We start from the raw sequence: 19,267 nt of genomic DNA on the forward strand, positions 1-19,267 counted from the left end.
GGATGTGCTCTCACAGTGGGCATGCAGCCTTTCATGTCTGGCTTCTTTAACCAGACACAAGGTTTCCAAAGTCAACCATTCGGAATCACGAACATTCCTTTTGATAGCAGAATAAGATTTCACTGTATGGATACATTTGTTCTCTCTCCCCTAAAATCCACTACGTAGCTCACACAGACCTGAACCTCACGACAGCCTCATCTTCCTCAGTGCTTGGGTTACAGGCACACATGGAGCACCAAGCTTGAACACAAGCACTGACTGCGTCCTGTAAGCAGGCAAACCGTACACCAGCGGAACCATGTACCAGTGAAGCTGCTGTTTCCAAAGGGATAATCTTCCACTTACCGAAGGCAGAAAATGCAGTGAATGGAAACTCCTATCTGCACTCTACTTTAGACCGTTCCATTAGAATTCTCACCTAAAATTACGTTTATTCTGTGCATGTGTGTATACACGTGTGCTGCAGTCACGTGTGGAGGTCAGAGGTCAACAGTGCGAGTGAGCTCTCTTCTTCTGTCATGTGGATCCTGGGAACCCGACTCAGGCTGTCAACCCAACACGGCACCCAACAAATGTCACCTCAGCAGCCCAATAGAGTTTTGGTTTTCAGCTGAGACAGTTGCAAGCTTATCCTAAAGCCTGAGAGTTAGGCCCTAGAAGGCCCCCGTGGTGCTTTGACACGCTGTTGCTCTGGAGCCAACTGTTTGGTGAAGCACACGTCCTTCCTAAACTTAGAAATAGTTCTTTGGGAACAAACCAGATTCCAGAAGATGACGAGCACACCGAAGAGCACAGAGCTCTGGAGTAAACAGTTCGCCAGGGCAGCTGACTTTCCTTCCTTCTTTGTTTAGTTTATCAGGCCCTGGGCTGGAACTGAACTCAGGGCTTCTCGGACGTGAGGCAAGCTCAAGGCTGTTTTCTTGACAAGCACTCTGTTTTTTATCAGTTCTATCCCCTGGTCTACCCTCCCTCCCTAAAAGGGTACTTACCACCTTTCGGCCGAGCATGATTTGAATGAAAGTAACGAAACAGACCTGCAGAATGCATTCCTGGAAGCAGACCATGTATGTTAAGGAGGCCGTGACGGTGCAGATCCCACACACACTCACCTTCACTCAGTGGCTCTCCACCGTGTTCCAAAGCTGCACTCGTCTCCTGCCTTAAAAACCACTTTCTAGAGGCATCTGAAAGGGCAGCGGCTTTCTTTTCTGATCGCAAATGAAATTCCTTTCCTTCAGCTTCCTTCCACTGCACACAACAGGGCAAAAAGACCATTAGAAACCGGAAACAGAATGAGCCCCTTCGGTTCCTCTACCTCTCTCCTTCATGGTTGAGAAACTCACAGGACCTGTGTGGTACTGTGGGACTCGGGGTGTCTGGGGTGGCCTGTGGCTATGGAAGAACCCCGAGAGCAGAGGCAGGTCTTGCTAGCAGTGAAGTAGCAACTCTTTTTCACAGGTTCCAGGCCTTATCAGACTCAGCTAGCTTCCCACCAATGGGAATTAGATTCCTTTAATGTGAATGCTATGCCTAAGTTACAAAGACTACAAAATTCAGAGAATTAATTATTTGCTCAGCTCTGGAACACATTGATCATAAAAGTCTAGTGACTTCTTCTAGCTCCAGCTCTTTCCCCTAAAAAATGAGAAAATTCATCTTAAAATGAGTTCAGAGGATGACCAAACAGTGAATTTAAAACATCCCCAAATGCTACAGCCTTTACATGGAAACACACATACAATTTTTGTGATTAAAATACCAATTCATTAAATATAAACTTTAAAGAACCTCAAATTCTGAGGCCAGAAAGGCAGCAGAGATCATTTCCCCTTGCTGGTCAGGGCACAGAGTCTGCCTGCTTTCCCAAGACCACACTACGGTAAAGGTAACTTTAAACCCAGGATGCCGGGCACAAAGGACTGAGCAGCAGATGCCTGCACAAGGACTCACAGTCTCCTCTCCAACACAGTATCTGACCCCAAGTGAATCACACCAAGTTTTACAGTCTGCGGAGACGGTGTTAGCAATCCTCACCTCGAGGAGGCAGGGTTCCCACCACAATGTTCCTACGGCCAACAATCTCAGGATTTTGGGTACTGCCCCCCCCCATCCTTCCTACCTGTCCTTCAAAGAAAGGGCTGTAAAACAGCTGCTTTTCCTCACTGGGGTGAGGTGGGAAGGGAACTGGGACAGGGCAGTGAGGGGCTAGCTTTCAGAAAAAGATATCACAGGGCATCAGCAGGACAGGAAGGCACGGATGCTACCCACAGCCTGAGCCTCCCAGGCCAGCAGGGTCCTCAGAAAGGCCACTTTGCTAAGGTCCCAGAGTGGTTGGCAGGGCCAGCCGAAGGATGCGTAGCTGTGACACAAACTCTTCAACACCTGGTGGCTGGGACTCGGCATCATTGTGAATGGGGGACAAAGGATGAAAGCCCTACAGTAAGGAGCAGAGCAGGAAGATCAGAGTCTGAGACAGCGGAGCTGCGGAACGAGGAACGAACGGACTTCAGGCTGCCCACCTCCTCCTGAAAAAGAAAGTACTTCCGTCCTCCTCATAGATACTGCTCTGGGTTCTGCTCCTCCTGGCTAGTGTCTACCATTTAAATTCGTGTTACATTTCAAGTGTAAGAGTTAGGTAAATTAAGGCAGTAATACTATCAAATCAGCGAGAACAAACCCAGAAGTGGGTGAGCTGAGATAACAACATGAACCAGAAAGACACTGGATTACTTACATGTAGCATCAGTATCAGATGCTGTTCCTGAACAACGTAACAAGGAACAGCCCATTATATCTTGACCATTTAACAGGTTAGGGGAATAACTCAGTGGTAGAGGGCCCAGTCCTCAGCCGGCAAGGCAAGAGATGAGCTGACCACGCTAACCAGACGTTCCCAGGTCCCCTCACCTTCTTCGCCTCCTCCTGCATCATTGCGTTTAAGAGCTCTCTTTCTCTCCGTCTGTTCTTCCGGAGGAGGGTGGCGACCCCTTGGTAGCCCTCGCTGCGCAGCAGATCGTCACATTTCTGTTTATGTAAAGCCTCGATCTGCCAGTCAGCATTCAGGCAGGCTTGCTCAGCTTTTGCCAAATTGTCCTCAATTACCTAAGAAAAAGTAAATTTCAGAAACAAGGTGAAATCATATAAATATGGACGTCCACTCACTGGATCCCAGAGTCTGCTAGGTTGTGTGATGTGGTACAGTCATCATCAGGGTGTTTAAACAAACTGACTTCCAGGCCCTACCATAAATCAATTCAATCCATCACCAGGCCAGGTTAGGGAGTTTAAAAGCTCTCTTTTAGAGCAGACATGGATGGGTGGGGGGTGGGATTGTGAGTTCAAGGCCAGCTCAAGGTTAGGTAGTAAGACCCTCTCTCAAAGCAACCCTAAACTCCTGAAGTGACTGCTTTTCCAGCCAGCATTGAGAACTTTGAGGTTAGGGAAAAGGGAAGATTTAGCAACTTCTGTTTTAACATGTTGAAAAGTAGCGAGAAAACGTCCCTTTTCAGATGTACAAACACCTGTAAGAGAAACAGAACAGTCCGTTCTTCAGAGGAATCAGCCGAGAGACTGGGGCAGAAGGCTCCTCTTAGCTTGCCCATTCCTGATTTTTCAAATAGGGCCAGCCTGGGCACACACACTTAGCATTATGTTAAAGGGACCTCAGAGAAAGTTCTTTCTGAACATCTCAAGTCCTATCTCCATCCACTTAAGCTAGCATTTCTGAAAGGGCACTTCATAAGAAATGCTATAAAATAATTGGAAATTTTTTTTCTTAAGGCTTCATCAATGTACTGTATCCTCAACTCGGGCACAAGCCCCTCATTTTACACCAGTGTCTCCCATCCTGACTTGACCATCCCATGTTACTGGATAAGAGTTACGAATTTCCCACAGAGGATGCTTTGGAAAGTCTGGCTTGTACACCAGGCAGAGCCCTGAGGTTCTGTGACCTTGTGCTCTCACGGACAATTCTTGAGAACACAGCAGGACTGAATAACGTGTAAGTGATTAGTTCTCCTATGCTTTCTACCAGGTCTTAACGGTCTCTCAAAGGGCATGTGAGACGCATGTGGCCAATGCAGTCAACAACCCACAAACACAAAGCCTGGAGCTTCTAAGGGCCGAGGCAGACAAAATCAACAGCTGGACTACTGTGACTTCAAACCTTCCAAATGTGTGCTCTCAGAAGGCCAGCTCTCGGCTCCCGCTGTGGGCCCAGGTTTGGGAGGCTCTCACCTTCTGAGTCCTTCTGCTCCCCATCTGGCTGGTTTCTAGCAGCTTCTGGAACATGTGGTCTTCCAGAGCCACTTTCTGCCTGTGGGCAGCTGCATCTTTTTGGATTTTCTTTGCAATAGTGTCTTGACTTCTAGTAAGATCCTGGGGAATACAAAGAGACTTTGCTTTGTTCAGGCCTCAAGGACAACTGTCATGGTGTTGTTATCAAAGTAATAAGGAAACAGGGGTGATGTTGCTGCCAACTGCAGGGACCCTGGAAAACTTCTCCACGAATGCACGGAGAATGGCGAGCATGCTCAGAATCAACTTCTGAATTCTGGACGTTAACAAGTGTGAGGCATGCCGGGGAACACGGCTCAGGATGAAAGGATCCATTTCCACCCCACCCACAGCTCCCCATCAGCCTGTGAAACACAGCAGCCTTGGCTGGCCACCCTGGAGACCACGAGTAAGGTACAAGTCAAGGGCCATGTGCGCAGACCTGAGAGGTCCTACGCTCTCACTCTGGTTATCACTGTAGTTTCACACAATCAGAAAGTGAAACTCAAGTTGGGATTGCAAGCTGCCTGGCTGAGTAGCTGCCCTGGGCTCCTCAGCAGAGACCAGAAACGTTTGTTTCACACAGTGTATCACTACCCAGCTATGGAAAGGACTAAAGCACCAACTTATGCTACAACATGACCTTGAAAACACTGTGCTAAGTGAAAGGAGCCAACCACAGAAGACACTGTACATATGCTGCATCTAAATGAAATATCCAGACAGACAAATCCACAGAGAGGGAAATCGGAAAGTGATGCTCACAATATCGGGGGCTGGGGCATATGGGAATCACACAGCCTTCATGACGAGTAAGTTCAAAAGGCAGACCGCAAACGGTCTGTGCCAAGAGGCTCACTGACCACTGCAAGTGACAGCAGTGTTTTCTTGCAGTATTGGGATTAAACACAGGGCCTGTATGTGCTATCAAGTATTCTACCACTGAATATAGCCCCAGGAGTTATTTCTTCTTCTTTTAAGATTTAAAGTGTGTGTGTGTGTGTGTGTGTGTGTGTGTGTGTGTGTGAAGCACAGGTGTCTTCAGAAGTCCTGGAATTGGAGTTATTGATAGTTGCAAGCCACCTGACATGGATGCTGGGAACTAAACCTGCTTCTCTGCAAGCACAGTACATGCTCTAACCACTGAACTTATTCAATGTTAAAACTGTAAGATGAAATTCCAGTCTCCAGGAATTCTTTCTTAAAAAATAAAAACATTTAACGTGTATGAGTGTTCTGCTTGCATGGACGTATGTGTACCATGTGTGTGCAATGCCCATGGAGGCCAGAAGAGGGGGTTGGAGGCCTGGAGCTGAAGTCAGAGATGCTGGTGAGCCGCACTGTGGGAGCTCTTAACTGCTGTGCTGTTGATCAAGCCCCAGGAGTATTTCTGGAGTCGGAGATCTTTCTTTTATTTTTTTCTAATGATCTACAAGCAGCTTAATTACCTTCACAATTACCTAAAAGTAAAAATATTTTTTAATTACATACAGAAAAGGTACACGTACAAAGATGTTAACTGCTAAAAACTGTAAACCACTTAAGTTTAAGATTTATTATTTTTATTTTATGTGTATGGGTATTTTGTCTGTATGGATTTAAGTGCACCACATGTGTGCACATAATGCCTGTAGAGGCCAGAAGAAGGCACTGGATTACCCCACCCTTCACCCTAGAAGTAGAGTTACAGATGGTTTTTAGCTACCATGTATATGTGCTGGGAATTGAACCTGGGCCCTCTGGAAGAACAGCCAGGGATCTTACCCACTGGAATGTCTCTCCAGCCCGAACACTTAAGTTTAAATAATGTATGGCTGAATAGCAGCTACCACAGACAGTAACTATGAAGAGCCACAGCCATTCAGAAAGAGAACTGCATCATACTGTTTTAACACCAAATGAGTAAGAAAAAGGTTTTCTCAAAAACTTGCATTCACAGCTCTTTTCAATGCTTAAAAACTGAAATATATACCCTAACTATATGTTTGCTGATTTAATTTAAAGTATTTCACATTTCTTGCTTCCTGTTTCTACAAAAGGTTCGGGGATCATCTCCCTTATCTAAATGCTCATCAGGCAGCAGTTCAGACTAGGGAGGGTCCTGGATTCTGAGCACCCTACACCGTACCGGGTGGAAAAGCTCAGACTCAGGTCTTCAGATGGGGTGACTTCAGTCACTGCTACACAAACGCCTGCTGGAGAGCTTGGCAAACAGGAAGCAATCCTGAGGCCAAAGCTGGGCTCCAGCTGGTGCCACAGACCTGTGACCGCAGTGCTGGAGAGCTGGGAATCCAAGCATCACGTGACTGCATTCCAACATTTGCTAACTCACAGTCCTGGATGACATGACACTCTGCTTCAAGAGTAAACAAGATGGACAACCCACACCACAAACAAGCAGTCTACAGGGCTGAAGGACAGCGGTTCCTCCCAGACACCGGCTTCTACCTGCTCGTAAAGTCGTTTTTGTGACTCAAGCTCCAGCTGTCTCATTTCCAGGTCTCGGGCTGTGGCAGTGATTTCTTCATCTCTCATCTGTATCTGTGGACAAATCACAAATTGTCAAGGCCCCAAAGAACTCACAGCACAGTTTTTAATGATGTAGTAATCCTGTAATCTGGGTAGGCCATTAACAGCACTCACTCCCAAAACAAGCACCAGGAACTGGGATAAAGCAGAGTAACTGGCGATACAGCAGTACTCTGGGATCCAGGGCTAATCTGGGTTACGCTTATGTTTTTAAAAAGCATGCACAACTGCCATATGCCCACGGAGACAGACTGACTAGCAGGTGGCAGCTCTTCCCTGTTACGGAAAAGGAAGTAACTGCAAGTTAGAGTGGAGAGAAACAATGTTCAATCTTACTAAATAATGTATTTCGTTTAAAAACTTAAGCTTCTAAACGTTTTTATAAATTTGATTTGACAACTCATAAGTCCAGGTTTCCTGTGACCTGTGACTGTTCTGTGCTCTGCATGGACCACCAGGAGCTCACTGTCTCCATGTCTGGTTACTAGGGGCTTGCAGTTCTGTAAGACAGAGGTTGGGTAAGGGACTCTCTACAGCATCTTCAGAGTACTTGGCTGCCTACAGACCCAGCTATGTTTAAGTGTGAGAATAGAGTAAATGATATGTATTTGGAAAACAAAACAGCAAAACTATGACCAACCAACTATCCAGCTATCAATTCCCACCCATTCATTCAGCAAACATTTAAGGACTGTATCACTAGCTTGGTCACTATCAAATATCTATCAACTAAAATGCATGCTGTTAAATACTCAGAAGAGAAGAAGCAGTAAAAATGAAGACACCGTGGAATGTAGAGTCACACGTTCAAGGGGTAAAATAAACACTGCGCAGCTGACCTGAAGGAAGTTATGGGGTAAGCACTAGCTAAGGTGAGGCCTGAGCAGGAAGCCAGAGTTCTGGCAGTACAGAGAGGGGAAGGGGAGAGGGGAAAGGGAGGCTGGGCACAGCGTCGCACTCTGTGGAGGAGGGTCCAGTCATTCGATTATGAGTTTTCAGAGACACAAAGAGATCACATGAGTTTGTGAGTAGATGGCCACAGTCATGTCCACGCCCCGCTGGAGCTGGGGCAGAGTCAGAGCACAGCACTGAACAGGCAGCCAGAGGGTATGCAGGGCCTCTCCACTGCTGCTTAGAAGAACCAGGATGCCTCGCTGTATGTCAAGAGGATTTGGGATAAAGACATCAGAGTTCTGAGATTGGACCACTTTTAGGAAAGAACATACACTTTTTATTAAGAGTACAAGGCTATTAATTTGATTCACTGGATGAGGCAATTTAAAAGAACTGCAGATTGTAAAAGCCAATTAAAATTAATTAGCCTTAAACAAAACAAGAAGTATTAAATTAAATGTTTTACAAGACTTAAAAATTTAGTATTTTATTGAAACTAGGTTTTAAGCTTCCAAAACTAATGCATAAATTTAATATAATAATAAGAAGAAGAAGAATTTCAATTGGATGGGAGAGAAGATTCAGAAAGAACGACTTCTCTGTTTGGAATGTAAATACTTGAGAACACTGAGTCAAATAAAGAAGAACAGTGAGCAAGGATTAGGCTCAGGTTAAAAAGCCACAGTCGCTGTCACCCAGCGTGGTGCTGGACAGGGACAAACAAGGGAGTCCATGCAGTAATAACCCTCACCCAGCAAGTGGCTTCGCTAACACTCAACAAACGGCGTTGGGACCCTGGCATGCCTTCTACAAAGAGGTAAGCCTGGTCCCTACCTCACTCTTTACAGTCAGTCTTCAGATACACTCGGAGCTGGCAAAAAAGGCATCAGATGGAAAATATTTCAGGCTTTGAGGGTCACAGGGTTTCTGACACCACCACCACCTTGCCAATAATTTTAAAATTAAGATACTATTCAAAATAAAAACAAGCTGGGCAGTGGTGGCACACACCTTTAATCCCAGCACTCAGGATGCAGAGGCAGGTGTATCTCTGTGAGTTCAAGGCCAGCCTGGCCCACAAAATGAGTTCCAGGATAGGCTCCAAAAGCTACACATAGAAACCCTGTCTTGAAAAACCAAAAGAAACCAAAAAACAAAAACCAACCAACCAACCAAACAAACAAATGACACTATTAACATTTTTAAGAAGCAAAGGGTAAAAGCCAGTGGAACATATTTACAACAGACAAGGGTTAATATCCCAACCATACACTGCATGGCAGTCACCAACTATGTGTGACTGTTGGGCAAAAACAAACCGCAAAGGCAAATGAATGCAGGCTGCCACCTATCTGGGTAGAAATGTCAGTTAATCTGGAGACATTTCATCTTCAGAGACTAACCTGGGTTTTGTTTTTAAAAGAAAAGGGTTAATTACACAGTCTTTCCTGTGTCTCTATAGGTGCAAGGGTAACTATGTATTTTTTTATATTATATAAATTTTTATTTGCTTTCTATTTTGTACCGTGTTTAAAAAACTGACTGTTTACTGTCTTTCCATAGTGTTTTGATGTGTCAGTTTCTCTTTCCTGTGGCTATACAGCAGCTCACTGGTGAATACGCCATGGGTAAGATACACACTTAAAATACTCATACCCTAGACATCTCAGCTCTAGAAATGAGGAAGCACAGAGAGGCCCCCTCTCTAACTCCAGATGTTCTGTACTGGAAATTCTTTTTATATTGGTCACATGTGCATTTTTACAGTAGAGAAGAATATTTCCCCCAGCTCACAACTGATAGCTGACATACTTTCGCTTCTGGAGAAACAGTCACTAAATTGACTAATTTCCCCCAGTTCACAACTGATACCTGACATACTTTTACTTCTGGAGAAAGTCATTAAACTGACTGATTTCTTGGTATAAGAATAGCTGAATGGCCGATTGAGCCTGTATGATAATGAGTATTCAGAGACGGGTAATGCCTAGGGGGGTGCTCACCAACCTAAGACAGAGCGCCTGTGTCTCCATGATGGGTAAGGTGACCTGCTGACTTTCCATGCAACCTAAGTCAGAAGCTCATTTTTTAGTAAAAGGGGAACCTGTAGGTCCCTGGCCCCCGTTTTGGGTAACTGTTGCCTTGCTTGCTGACCTTGACCTTGATATCCTCCCTATGCTAATTCCCTGCCGGGTTCCACCCTCCTGAATGCTTAAGGGAAGTTCCTTGTCTGTGTATCCTGCATAATGGGCGTTAACAGCTTAGATGCAAGATTGTAAAACATCTGTAGCGAACTTCTGCCCTCCAGGGTTCTCCCATTGTGCTGTAAGCCTGTATTTAAGACCTCTTCCCTCCTTCAATAAACAGCATTCGGCATTAAAAAAAAAAAAAAAAAAAGAATAGCTGAATGGTACAGTAAATAACACTGACGGGGCTGTTGTAGTGTTTGTCATGGACACTAGCATCATTACTTAATTGGAAGGTATTCATTACATGAGGATAAACAGAGATCTTGATTAAGATTAAAGCTGACAGACCTTTCTCTCAATTTCATCCTCCAGCCTGCGCAGCTCCATTTCACGCTGATTTTGCTGAAGCTTCAGAAAACGCCTCCTAGCAGCATCCTGTAAGCATATTTCCTTCATCTTCAGCTCTCTTTTCACAGCAGCTAGCCTGAAAAACAAACCATATCAAAGCACTTTCCAACACACCTTTAATTTTTTTTTTTCTTCACTGAGTTGCTTGAGCTGTTTGGATACATTTTGTCCACTGCAACACAACTGTGTTTGCAATAAACAAAGTCAGTACTCGAAAGGGTCATGGTCAGTGCAACTAGCCATCCTTATCCTTTCTGATTCACCTTCCAACAGTCTACCTGTGAGCTCCTTTCCCAGTGCCCTGATGGAATCCAGGGGCCTCTTGCATGCAAGGCAAGTGCTCTGGCAGCAAGTGCAGCCCAGGGCTATCACATCATTTCAGTACACTGATACTCTTCAGCTGAAGAGGATGACTGCAAAACCACGACAATGGCACCAAGCAGGGTATCCACATCCTTTACGGTGTCAGTAGAGGCCATCAGCTCTATAATTGATTTTCACTGCTCATAGAAATAGGAATCAGCCAGGTGGTGGTGGTGGTGGTGGTGGTGGTGGTGGTGGTGGTGGTGGCGGCGGCGGCGCATGCCTTTAATCCCAGCACTCGGGAGGCAGAGGCAGGCGGTTCTCTGTGAGTTCGAGGCCAGCCTGGGCTACCAAGTGAGTTCCAGGAAAGGTGCAAAGCTACACAGAGAAACCCTGCCTTGAAAAACCAAAAAAAAAAAAAAAAAAAAGAAAAAAAAGAAATAGGAATCAATAAACATGGAGAGAAGTCAGTTCCTCAAGCTGAGTGTGGAGGCACACCTGTTTCCCTAGCACCAGGGGAGCTTGGGCAAGAGATGTCCCCCTTTGCCAAAGTTTAAATGTTATAACTTTATTTATCTTACGTATACAAGTGTTTGCCACATGCATGTCTGGAGCCCGAAGAAGTCATAAAGACGCACTGGACCCCTAGGAACTAAAGTTACAGAAGGTTGTGGATGTCTTGTGGGTGCTGGGAACCAAACCCAGGTCCTCTACAAGAGCAGCAAATACTCAGAACCACAGAGTCATCTCTCCAGCCTCTTGTCAAAGATCTTGGGTGTTTGTTTGCTTTGAGACAAGGTCTCATTGTGTAACCCTGGCTGTCCCTGAACTCAAGAGTTCCACACGCTTCTGCCTCCTAAGTGGTGGTATTAAAGACATGCACCACCACACCTGGCATTGCCGAAGTTCTAAATGCATAAGGAGATAACTATTTATGTTTCAATTTGTTGGATCATATAGCTATGTTTAAGCATAATTTAAAAAATTACATTGTTTTGGGCAGTGGTGGCACATGCTTTTAATCCCAGCACTTAGGAGGTGGATCTCAGTGAATTCGAGGCCAGCCTGGTCTACCCCATCTCGAAAAACCAAAAGAAAAAAAAGAAAGCCAGTGGTGGAGGTTCATGCCTTTAATCCCAGTACTCGGGAGGCAGAGGCAGGTGGATCTCTATAAGTTCGAGGCCAGCCTGGTTTACAGAATGAGTTCCAGGACAGCCATGGCTGTTACATAGAGAAACCCTGTCTTGAAAAACAAACAAAAAGAAAAAAAAATTTACCAACAAGAGTGATTTTCCAACACTCTATTTATTACAAAGCATTTCTGCCTACCATAGAATTTTTTTTTTTTTTAAATAGAGACAAGTCTCACTCTGTAGCCCAGTCTGGCCTGGAACCCCACTATGAAGCCTAGACTAGACTCAAACCTCCTAGGGTGTTGGGATGATAGGAATGAATCACGCCTGGCTTAGAATGAATATTGCTAAACAATGTTTTTCAAAATACATTAGAACTTACATTACTTCTGAAAATTCATGGGGGGGCAGATTCAACATTGCTTTAGTATTAATTTTACTACATGTAAGTTTAGGAGGCATATACACTTTTTATTACCTTACATATTTGCTTAATGGAAATTAGGCTGGGTAACTTAACATACAGTGTTCTACGTAAGAAAGGGGAGGAAACAACCTGTCTGACTCCTGTCTGAGGTTTGCCACAGCAGTGGACTGCACCCGAGTCCCCCCGGGTCACGTGGACTGCACCCGTGTCCCCGCCGAGTCACGAGGACTGCACCCGTGTCCCCGCTGGGTCATGTGGGCTGCACCTGTGTCCCCGCCGGGTCACGTGGACTGCACCCGTGTCTCTGCCGGGTCATGTGGACTGCACCCGGGTCCCCGCCGGGTCAGGAGGACTGCACCCGGGTCCCCGCCGGGTCATGTAGACTGCACCCGGGTCCCCGCCGGGTCATGTGGACTGCACCCGGGTCCCCGCCGGGTCATGTGGACTGCACCCGGGTCCCCGCCGGGTCATGTAGACTGCACCCGGGTCCCCGCCGGGTCATGTGGACTGCACCCGGGTCCCCGCTGGGTCATGTGGACTGCACCTGTGTCTCTGCTGGGCCATTTTCTCTTCCTCCTGCAGAAGCATCTCTCTTCTTGTCTCCTCTGCTCTCTGGAGCAGCTCTTGCTTCTGGTACCAAGCCTCATCCTCAGCTCTCTGCTCATCCACTTCAGCTTGCATATTTTCAACTGTCTGCCTGAAGTCGACAATATTTACTATTATAAAAATGCAGACAAGAAGTGAAGTAATTTAATTCAAAATAACCAAGATATACAATGTAGAACCTGCTGAAAGTACAATGTGTGGTTTTATTTTCAGATACAGGAGAAAGTAGGCATCTTTAAAGACACCTCTAGCCTTCACATTTGGATTTTATACACATACTTTAGAATTCAAACTTGATTTCTCATTAAAAACTTTTACTTGGGGCTGGAGAAAAGGCTCAGAGGTTAAGATCATGTGCTGTTCTTGCACAGGACCAGGTTCGATTCCTAGCACCTGCTGTGTGGATTATGTACACTGTTAATAAAATGTTGATTGGCTGATAGCCAGGCCAAAAGTATAGGCAGGGAAATCTGACTGAGGATGCTGGGGGAAAGAAGGACAGTCAGAGAGATGCCAGCCAGCCTTCAGGGGAACAAGACGTTCCAGAGGACAGGTAAAGCCATGAACCACATAGCAAAACATAGATTAATAGAAATGGGTTAATTTAACTGTAAGAGCCAGTTAGTAATAAGCCTGAGCTATCAGCCAAGCATTTACAATTAATATAAGTCTCTGTGTGGTAATTTGGAAGCAGCTCCCAGGATGGGAAAACTCTGTCTACAAGTACCCCTATCTGGTAGCTCATAACCACTTGTAACTCCAGGAACTCTGGAACTCTCTGTTTTCAATGGGCACCTTCACACACAATGTGTCCACAAGCCCATGCAAGGACACATACATATACATAAACAAAAATAATCTAAAGAAAAAAAAAACCTTTCTTATTTATAGTGTCTCATTTATCTCAAGAATAATCATTACATGATTACCTCTCTCTCAAGAAATCCAGCTCATCATTCCTAATCCTTTCTCGTTCCTGCGTCTGATAGTCCACAATAAACTTCGGGTATTGATTAAATATGGGATATTGCCCTTTTGTCAATGCAACAAAAGCATCCAGCATGCTCCTTGGATGAATATCAGCAGGTGTAGTCTCCATGAGATGATAAACTTCTCTAATTACAACATTTATGTCCAGGTTATTCCGATGGTGAAAAAAATACTGTAAGAAAACTCGATGTTTAAATCACGGTTTACTCAGCAAAGCATGCCATTACTCAGAAGAAATAAAAATAAGGATAGCATCAGATGCAGAGACACACATTCAAGGGGCAGGAGACACAGGGCAACTGACCCCAAGGAAGGAGTAGGGGAAACACTAGCTATGGTGAGGCCTGAGCTTTGAAGCCGGAGGAGGGAAGGAGAGGCTCTGGGGGGTCCAGTCACAGAGCGCTTTTGCTTTTTTGTTACTGTGTAACAGCTCAGGCTAGCCTGAGAATTGGATACAAAGCCCAAACTGGCCTCAAACTTGCGATCCTCCTGCCGGAGCCTTCCTATTGCTGACATCACAGGTCACATAGCTGTAATTCCAGCACTTGAGAGGCAAAGGCAGAAGGACCGCCATGAGTTCCAGGCTGGCCTGTGCTACAGAGCAGTTTGAAACCAGCCTGGGCTACATAACAAGGCCTTGTCTCAAAAATCCAAAACTGTCTGAGCACAAAGAAACCTCAAGTACTATTCTACACACATTTCCATACTACCACAGACCAGAGGGGCTGATGATGAGATCATTCAAAGAACAAACAACAACCAAGTGTTCAATGCTCTTACCAAGGAAAAACAACCCAGTCATAACAACCTTCTTGTCAATAATCTACACAAGGTCAGGGGTGTGATCCAACTCTTTATCTATTCTATTTCTACCACCTAGCACCAATGCCCGACCAGTAGGCTCTCAGTCAAGAAATGTACTTCTCAGTGTAAACAGCTGACAAGTGAGAGCTTCTTGTTTGGGGTTTATTGTCGACTTGGTGGGTAAGGGGATGGAACCCAAGGCCTCTCGTGTGCTAGGCAAGCACTCTACCACGGACTATACTTCCAGCCTTGAGGATCTCCTCCATGCATGGGTACTTACCTCAAAATCATCTTTAAGAGTAGAGTTGAGCAAAGGTGCTCTAGAGCAGGTGTTGTAGGCCACCACGGTCATGAGGAGGAAGGAAGGGTGATTGGAGAAGACGTTGTCAAATAATCGGAGCCACTCCTCTCTGGTCAGCACCTCTGAGAACACAGTTTCGAGGAGAGGCCAGGCATACAGCTGAAGCAAACAGAAAGGATGTGTTCCGTACTGACAATCCAAGAGTCAAAACGTCACTGGCAACTGAAGCTGTGCGGCAACATTCAGTGCATAAGTATGAAAAGAACTGTGGTAATTCGGACAATGCCTCTGCTTTGCCCCAGGCTAGAGACCAAACCAGGGCCTCGAGTACACAAGTGCTCCACCACTCAACTGCACCCTCAGCTCCTATTTGGACTCTCTTCCTAGACTTTCAGGAAGGTAACTTAAAGAAGAACGGCAAATTGATAAAAATGCAGACTGTGCCAGGAGGTGGTGGCGCACGCTTTTAATCCCAGCACTCGGGAGGCAGAGACAGGTGGATCTCTGTGAGTTCGAGGCCAGCCTGGGTTACAGAGTAAGTTCCAGAAAAGGTGCCAAAACTACACATAGAAACCCTGTGTCAAAAAACCAAAAAGCCAAAAACAAACAAACAAACAAAAATACATACTGTGTGTCAGGACAGCTCAGCAGGCACAGCTGTTTGCTATCGTGCTGGGTGACCTAAGTGTAAGTCTTGCACACATGCCCACAAATGTATATACATACACACACAATAAATTAATTTAATTTAAAAATTATAAAGTAGAATATACCTTTCATTATTCACTGGGAGAATACAGAGTCAATCTTAGCTCTCAAAATAAATGATGGCATGCTAAAGCCCTTCTATTTCTTACCTGGGAAGTCACATCTCGATCTATAAAGTGCTGTAGCAGTTCCTTGTCATGAAATGCCAAAACATTTTCTATCATGCTAAGAATATTGATGGGAGGGTTAGGAAAGTACTCAAACCAATGTTGACACCAATTGACTACAAAGGAAAAAAAAATCAGAAAATTTTTCTTTAAATAATCTTATATATTATAAAAGGATTTTTTTGAGATAGTCTCACTATATCTGTGTGTGTATGTATGTATATATTCATATTCCCAGGCTAGTCTCAAATTCCTAATCCTCCTATCTCAGCCAATCTAATGTAGGGATTACAGGCAACCACACTGGGACTTTTTATCTCTAGTCCTGTGGGTGGGACACAGAAGCCTTACACATGCTAGGCAACACTACCACTAAGCTGTACCCCCAGCCTATTTACTCATTTAGTTAGTTAGTTAGTTACAGGTTCTAAGGCAGGCCCTGAACTTGTGGTCCACCTGCCTCTGCCTCTGTCTCGGGATTAGACAGGATCACAGATCACAGGCCTGTTAACACCAGCCCCAGTGAATCCATTTTTTTTTCTCTTCAATAGGTTCATGAATAAAGAAGAGATAGTATCTTTTTGGTTTCTAGATCATGAGGATTCGAATCTCCATGGTGTTAATATAGTAATTCAGGCATAAAGACAATCTGCCAATTTCTTCAGGGCAGTCACTGAAAATGTGTCAATAAAAACATGTGCATACACACACACACTCTTCCAAACCATTCCTAAGCCAGCATGTTGGATTTTCTGGTTCCTGCTGACTCCTGTATTTTCAGTCTTTGATTAACAAAGGGATTTTCTTAGAAAAGGCCATGTGTTTTGGTTTACCCTTATTGTCAACCTGATAAAACCTGAAAACATCTAGGAGACAGACTTCTGGGCACGTCTGTGAGGACATTTCCAGAGAGGTTTAAATGAGGTGAGAAGGGCCACCATCAATATGGTGGCTCCATTCCACAGACAAGGAAAGCACGTGACGCATCGGTACTACAGGGTGCTCCTGCTGTCTGCCTTTGGATGCAGTGTGACGCGCTGCCACGGCCCTCCTCCCATGATGCACCAGAAGCCACTTTCCTTAAGCGACTTTCCTCAGGTCTTTGTCACAGCAACAAAAAAAGCTGTATTCCTTGATGTTATAACCTCTCATCTCAGGTCAGCAGCAGAAGTTCCATCAGAGTATTATACAGTTTACAAAGGTTTTCTAATTCTAGAACTCTGTTATTTCACTTATTATCATACATTTAAATTTGAGCTAATAATTAATCCAGAAGTAAAATCTCGACAAGATTTCAACTTCTTTAAATTGCTGCTGTTAGAATGACCAGGAGCAGACTGGCCTAACCCAGCCTCAGAACTTGGGGGGTCACCTGTAGAAAGAGGGTACTCATACCTATTGCACAGGGTGGCTAGGAAGGTAAACTGAGCAAAACAAAGTGAGACAGCGAGAACAATTCAGCATACGAATTGCTCGATATTATGAACCTCAGATGGTGGGGATGAGGGCAGCAGCCAGCACCTAGGCACTACCCAGCAGGCACTGTGTGCCAAGGGCTCCACCCTTCAGCAGTTCTATGAAAAGCAACCGGTCCCAACTAAGTGCGAAACTGGCTTCTTTCTAACCGAAACCACCTACAACAATACTGTCTAAAACTTCCTACTCTCCACATAAATGATTGGTGTGTCTACTTCTTGCTCTAAACTTGACTGTTTCATACTTCTTGACTCAAAAATAAAGAGATCTAGATTCCCTATATGCGGCAAAGGTACCAAGACACCAGGAAGACACATGAGACTCCGTTCTTGGTTTGGTTCTGAAGTACTTACTTATGAGAGTAGCAACAACTTCAAAACAGATGAGCTGATTGTTCTGGAACAATTTCACAAATGGAAAAGCCAAGAGTGGAAGATATGGTGTGTCACTAAAGATCGCAGACCAGTGAGCTAATGCAGAGAGGGTTCTGGAAATAAAAAAAAAAGAAAAAATGGAAATAAAGACCAGAAAGGGACAGTGTTATCACAGTGTGTCTTAGTAACTGATTCAGATTTGGTGGAGACTTTCTCTCTTTCCCCATCATACATTTCCCCTCTTTAGAATCACTGGGCAGGGGTAGCACACACCTTTGATCTCAGCAATGGAGAGGCAGAGGCAGACAGATCTCGGGGAATTGGAAGCCCGCCTGGTCTACATTGTGAGGTCCAAGCCAGCCAGGGATACATAGTGAGACCCCATCTCAAAACAAAACAAACAAAAAAACCCAACACCAATCTGCCCTCACACCAACAAAAGAACTCAACCCCACACAAATGGTGGTATTACATAAATATTGTTCTGTGTCTTGAAGTTTTCAGTTATTACTTGAAATGTTAATATCAGGATCTGGAGTGTAAATACCCTCATGGTGTTTTCTTGGTGTCTATGAGAGCTTTGTGCTGAGGAATCTCGTTTATTTAAATAAGATTCCTATTGTTGGGCCTTGGGGTCTTTCTGCTTTCATAAACAATGCCGCACTGAGTATCATTACATGTGCATCTTTCTTCAAGTGGGAAAACAGACTTGGATAAACACTAAGATATGCACAGCTGTAATTTCAATAGCCAATGACACATAATCCTCAACGGAATGTCTATTTATGTTGCTGCTGACATTGTGAAGGGATGTCTATTTTCTCAAGGCTCTTCAAAGTGTTATCAACATTTTATGATGGTTATTCCTGGTTGCCAACTTGACTATATCTGGAAATAACTAAAACTGGGCTGGGTACACCTGTGAGGGATTTTTTTTTTAATTAAATAATTTGAAGTGGGAAGACCCATTTTTAATCTGGATCTTCTGAGGTGGGAAGACCCACCTTTAATCTGGGACCCACCTTCTGGTAACAGCCTATATAAAGGACAAGGAAGAAGGAAGCTTGCTCTCTCTGTCTGCTTGCCTTGACTCCTGCTGGCAAGTCCATTCTTTCAGAGGCATTAGAGCCTACTTTTCAAGATTCTGGAGTACACCAAACACCAGCTAGGACATCCACCCTCGTGGACTGAACAACTGTTGGATTCTTGGACTTCAATTGGTAGACAGCCATCGTTGGACTAGATGGACCACAGACTGTCAGCCATTCTTACAAATCCCCTTTCTGAATATATGTATGTATGTGTATGTATATATGTATGTATGTATGTATGTATGTATTCATTCAATCAGTTCTGCTCCTCTAGAGAACCCTGACTCATACACATTTCTGTCAAAGTTCTTTTTTATCTCATTTTATTTTTAAAATTTTATTATTATTATTATTATTATTATTATTGGTTATTGGTTATTTGAGACAGTTTCTCTGAGTAGCCCTGGCTGTACTGGAACTCGGAGATCTGCCTCCCTAGTGCTGGGATTAAAGCACCACCCCCACCAGGGTCACCAAGTTGTCCTGACCCCACATATATGTCATGGCAAATGCACACACAAAATCGGGCACAGCAATCTATACTAAAGAAGGCCAATGAGAGACTCTTAAAGGAAAACAAAAAGAC

The 19,267-nt window shown here is 44.6% G+C and overlaps 1 protein-coding gene across 1 annotated transcript in view; it reads right to left on the bottom strand.

The window, feature by feature from the left end:
* Tbc1d31 (TBC1 domain family member 31) overlaps positions 1–19,267 on the bottom strand; it is a 62,529-nt gene that overhangs the window by 5,149 nt on the left and 38,113 nt on the right. Inside the window, exons 11-20 of the mRNA XM_059247165.1 lie at positions 17,570–17,703; positions 15,723–15,856; positions 14,845–15,024; positions 13,700–13,932; positions 12,709–12,861; positions 10,242–10,377; positions 6,730–6,822; positions 4,243–4,383; positions 2,911–3,105; positions 1,134–1,251 (exon numbers count right to left, since the gene is read on the bottom strand). Coding sequence (XP_059103148.1) covers positions 1,134–1,251; positions 2,911–3,105; positions 4,243–4,383; positions 6,730–6,822; positions 10,242–10,377; positions 12,709–12,861; positions 13,700–13,932; positions 14,845–15,024; positions 15,723–15,856; positions 17,570–17,703 — 1,517 coding nt within the window. The remainder of the gene's footprint in view (positions 1–1,133; positions 1,252–2,910; positions 3,106–4,242; positions 4,384–6,729; positions 6,823–10,241; positions 10,378–12,708; positions 12,862–13,699; positions 13,933–14,844; positions 15,025–15,722; positions 15,857–17,569; positions 17,704–19,267) is intronic.

Source organism: Peromyscus eremicus, chromosome 20 (genome assembly GCF_949786415.1).
Source record: "Peromyscus eremicus chromosome 20, PerEre_H2_v1, whole genome shotgun sequence".
Classification (NCBI taxonomy): Eukaryota; Metazoa; Chordata; class Mammalia; order Rodentia; family Cricetidae; genus Peromyscus; species Peromyscus eremicus.